The following is a 4,327-nucleotide window of genomic DNA, read 5'->3' on the forward strand; positions in this document are numbered from 1 at the left end:
TCTTTTGTTCAAAAAAACTCAAAAAAAGACAACTCGAGTTTTAATTTTATTTAAGTTCATATTTTTTTAAGTTTTAACTTTATTCAACTTTACTTAACTTTATTCAAGTTACAACTTCAATTCAAGTTATAACTCAAATTTAACTAAAAAACTACACTCAAGTTACCTTCCAAAAGAATCACTTCACTCTCTCTCTTTATTCAAGAGACTTATTTTTCTTTCTTGAAAAATCATCTCTAGCATTTTCTTCATAAACTCAAAAAACATGAAGAAAACGTGATCTGTAATAGGTTCATAAACTCATATTTCTTCTTCATTTTGCTTGACAGATCAGAGAAGAAGGCAGGGAAAGGTCTCCCTTCAAAACTTCATTTTTGCTGACAACTTCTCTTGCAACAGTAAGATATACTTATTTTTTATAATATTACATCATATGATCTCCTCATTTAAATTTTTCTTCTTTTTTTATTTAAAACTTGTTTTTTTACTTCTTGGAAAAAAAAAAAAAATGAAAGATACATTTGCCTCTTTTTTTTCCATAAAGTAACAAAATTACATAAATTATGTAAACATTCACGAATTCATAACAAACCAAAAAAAAAAAAACTCATACTTCTTCTTCCGTATTTTCTAGAGAGCACGACTTCCATCTCAGTCTCTCAATACCCTTCTGTGATCTTCAAGAGGGAATCAGCAAAACATGGCAGAGCTCGTGGCCGAAGCTTTTCTCACTGTTGCGTTTGAGAAGCTATTTGAACTGTTGGCTTCTCCGGAGTTTAGGAGCTTCTTCCAAGGAAAGAAATCCATTGACGACAAGCTCGGGTTGTTAAATGAGAAATTAAAGACAGCTAGTCTGCTGCTGAATGATGCTGAAGATAGGCAGATCATTGACCAAAAAGTGAAAGAATGGCTTGATGACCTCAAAGACGTCATTTTCAGAGCAGACGACTTGGTGGAAGAGATCAAGGCTGAAGCTCGATCCAAGCAGGAATCTGAAAGCTCAACGAACGCGGTGAAGAAGATGGTGGCCTTCCTTACTCCCTCCCTTGTATTTGACAAAACTATACGAGGTGAAATAGAGAATATCTTGAAGGATTTGAGTTTCCTCTTAGAAAGAGCGAGTACCCTCTGTTTGAAGCATATTGATCGCGCTCAAAACATCCGATCTATACAAAGATCACCTACTCCTTTGCTAGAAGAAAGTCATGTTCATGGAAGAGATGATGACAAAAAAGAGATCCTAAAGTTGTTGCTATCAGATGAGATTTGGGGAAATAAGATAGGGGTGCTTCCCATCGTGGGTATGGGTGGTCTTGGCAAGACCACCCTTGCTCGGCTTGTATATGATGATGACAGAGGGAAGAAACATGGTTTTCATCACAAAGCATGGGTTACTGTATCAACTGAGTTTGATATATTCAAAATAACAAAGATTATTTTGGAGCAAGTCAGTCCCCAAACACCTAGCAGTGAAGAGCAAGCGGAACTTCAAGGAAGATTGAAGGAGGCTTTAAGAGGGAAGAAATTTCTCTTTGTTCTTGACGATGTTTGGGATGAGAATTATGACAACTGGGATTCTCTAAGGAGCGCTTTCTTGTCAGAAGATTCTGGAAGTAGGATTATTGTGACGACACGCAGCCAGAAAGTTGCATCAAATGTAAAGACCGGGGGGAAATTTCATCAGCTACTAGAAGTATCCAACAAGGATTGCTGGAAAATTTTTGTAGACCATGCCTTCAATGGGGACTCTGTTCTAGATCCACGTCTGCAAGAAATTGGGGAAAAAATTGTTGAAAAGTGCAAAGGCCTTCCATTAGCTGTAAGATCTGTTGGTGGTCTCTTACGCTCTGTCAGAAATCCAGAAACATGGGAAAGCATTCTAAGGAACCATGTGTGGTCCAAAAACCTACGCAACAATATTCTTCCAGGGCTCTGGCTCAGCTATTCTTGTCTATCTTCAAGTCTCAAGCAGTGTTTTGCTTATTGTTCGATTTTTCCCAAAGACTACGAATTTGAAAAGGAACAAATAATATTGTTGTGGATGGCGGAAGGGTTTTTGCAATCTGATGAGAAAGGCAAGAGAATGGAAGAAGTTGGGGATGAGTATTTTGATGAGCTAATGGCAAGGTCAATATTTCAAAGATCGAATCAAGATGAGTCCACATTCGTCATGCATGACCTTGTGCATGATTTAGCTATCTTTGTATCGGGAGAAGCCTGTTTCAGAGTTGATGACGCGGCAAATGTAGAGCAGGCTTCAAAAAAGGCTCGTTATGTATCAATAGAGGAAGAATCAAGTGAACTCGAGTTATGGAAAGGTCGGTTTGAAGCCAAGCATTTACGAACCTTCTTATCATTGGAGTTCCATTTGTCATTTGATCAAGAATTGGTTAAAGAAGTGTTGAAAGGAGAAAGGTACTTAAGAGTGCTCTCTAAACTAGCAGCAACTGACTTCCAAACATTGAATGATTCATTTTGTAAACTGAAGCATCTAAGGTATTTGGACTTGTATGGGAGTGAGATTGAAGAGATACCTTGTTCAATTTGCACTCTTTACAATTTGCAGACTCTGCTATTGTCAAGATGTCGAAAACTTACTTGGTTGCCTAAGGACATGGGAAGACTAATCCACTTGCGTCACCTTGATACCACAGACACACCTCTAAAAGAGATGCCACCACGGATGGGTAACTTAAAAGAGTTGCAGACACTGACTGATTTTGTTTTAGGCAAAGATGGAAGTGGTTCGAGAATTCAAGAGTTAGAAGCGCTGCAACACCTGGGTGGAAAACTTCGAATTTCAGGGCTTCAAAACATTGATAATAATAGCGACAATCTGAAAATCCATTGTTTGAGGCATAAGGAGAAACTTACCGAGCTACGTTTGGAATGGGAAGGTGAAGTTACTGACACAATAAGAGCAAGGGAGTTATTAAATGCACTGGAACCTCACACAAACTTGAAGAACCTCGTTATTGATCAATATACAGGTTCAAATTTCCCAGATTGGCTCGGTCATTCTACATTTTCCAAGCTGGAATCGATTTCTCTAAGTGGTAATGAATATTGTTTCTTCCTCCCACCACTCGGGCAGTTACCTTCTCTTCGAGAGCTTCAGATTAAAAACTTCCATGGAGTGGAAAAAATAGGTGATGAGTTTTACAATACCTGTAATAGTTCTTCTATTACTCCATTTCGATCTTTAGAAAGTCTAGAGTTTTTTGATATGAAGAGCTGGAAGGAGTGGTCATATATTGGCCGAGACGGCAAAGAGGGAAAATCATTTCCTCGTCTCAAAAAGCTTTGCTTTGATGGTTGTCCAAACCTAGCTGGGAGCTTATTACCTGATTGTGACACAATAGAAACTCTTGAGATTTCAAGAAGCTTTAGATATATGAAGTCTCTTCCATTAGATAAATTCCCAAAGCTTAAGAAGCTGAGGTTGCAGAGTTGTGAAAATCTCAAGGAGCTAATTGTGGAGTCACCTGATGTGATAGAAACGCTATATATTTGGGACTGCAACAAATTAGAGTTCCCAAGGAGCCGCCATTATGTACACGCTAAAGAGTTGAGTATTTCACATTATTACATAATGTCGTTACCATTAGACTACTTCCCAAGACTTGAAGTGCTTAGGTTGAGCTGTTGTCAGAATTTGAAATCACTTACCTTTACAGAAAGAACGAGCACTGCACACAAGTCTCTGATCAATTCCTTGGACATACACCATTGCAAGAATTTCAGGTCACTGCCGGAACACATGCACAGGCTTCTTCCATCTCTTTCTGATTTGAAAATGTTACATTGTCCAGAAATTGAGTCATTTCCTGAAGGAGGATTGCCTTCAAGTCTAAATAAGCTTGCAATTTATTACTGCCGCAAACTCATCGGACAACACAAGCACTGGGATCTGCAAAAGCTGACGTCTCTGACATCATTAGGCATTGATGGCAAGAAAGACGTAATGTTGTACTCATTTCCAGAGGGTCTGCTTCCCAGCTCTTTATCTTATTTGTACCTCGGGAATCTTCCACACCTTAAAGGCCTAAACGGCACCGCCTTTCAAAACGTAGCATCCCTTGATTTAAGGATAAGGATGTGCAATGAGCTCCAGCTTTCGCCAGAAGAAATATTACAGCCAACTCATGTTCGCTATTTGGAGATTTATGAGTGTCCTTTCCTTGAACGAAGGTACCAGAGAGAGAGAGGGGAGGACTGGCATAAGATTTCTCGTATTCCCACCGTATATATTGAAGGCACTACAACGTGAGTATTTCCTTTTTTATCTTTAAAAAATTACTATGCGTATCAACGTGAGTATTCCACA

General features: G+C 38.8%; 1 protein-coding gene across 1 annotated transcript; it reads left to right on the forward strand.

The window, feature by feature from the left end:
• Positions 1-620: 620 nt before the first annotated feature.
• Positions 621-4,321, forward strand: LOC112094989 (putative disease resistance protein At3g14460). The gene has a single exon (XM_024176683.1). The coding sequence runs from the start codon at positions 701-703 to the stop codon at positions 4,268-4,270; it is 3,570 nt and encodes a 1,189-aa protein (XP_024032451.1). The 5' UTR covers positions 621-700; the 3' UTR covers positions 4,271-4,321.
• Positions 4,322-4,327: the final 6 nt, after the last annotated feature.

Source organism: Morus notabilis, unplaced genomic scaffold, assembly GCF_000414095.1.
Source record: "Morus notabilis unplaced genomic scaffold, ASM41409v2 Scaffold1265, whole genome shotgun sequence".
In the NCBI taxonomy this organism is placed as follows: Eukaryota; Viridiplantae; Streptophyta; class Magnoliopsida; order Rosales; family Moraceae; genus Morus; species Morus notabilis.

Bases quoted from the DNA above. Each gene is read 5' to 3' on its own strand.
- LOC112094989 (XM_024176683.1), top strand. From the start codon at position 701: ATGGCAGAGCTCGTGGCCGAAGCTTTTCTCACTGTTGCGTTTGAGAAG.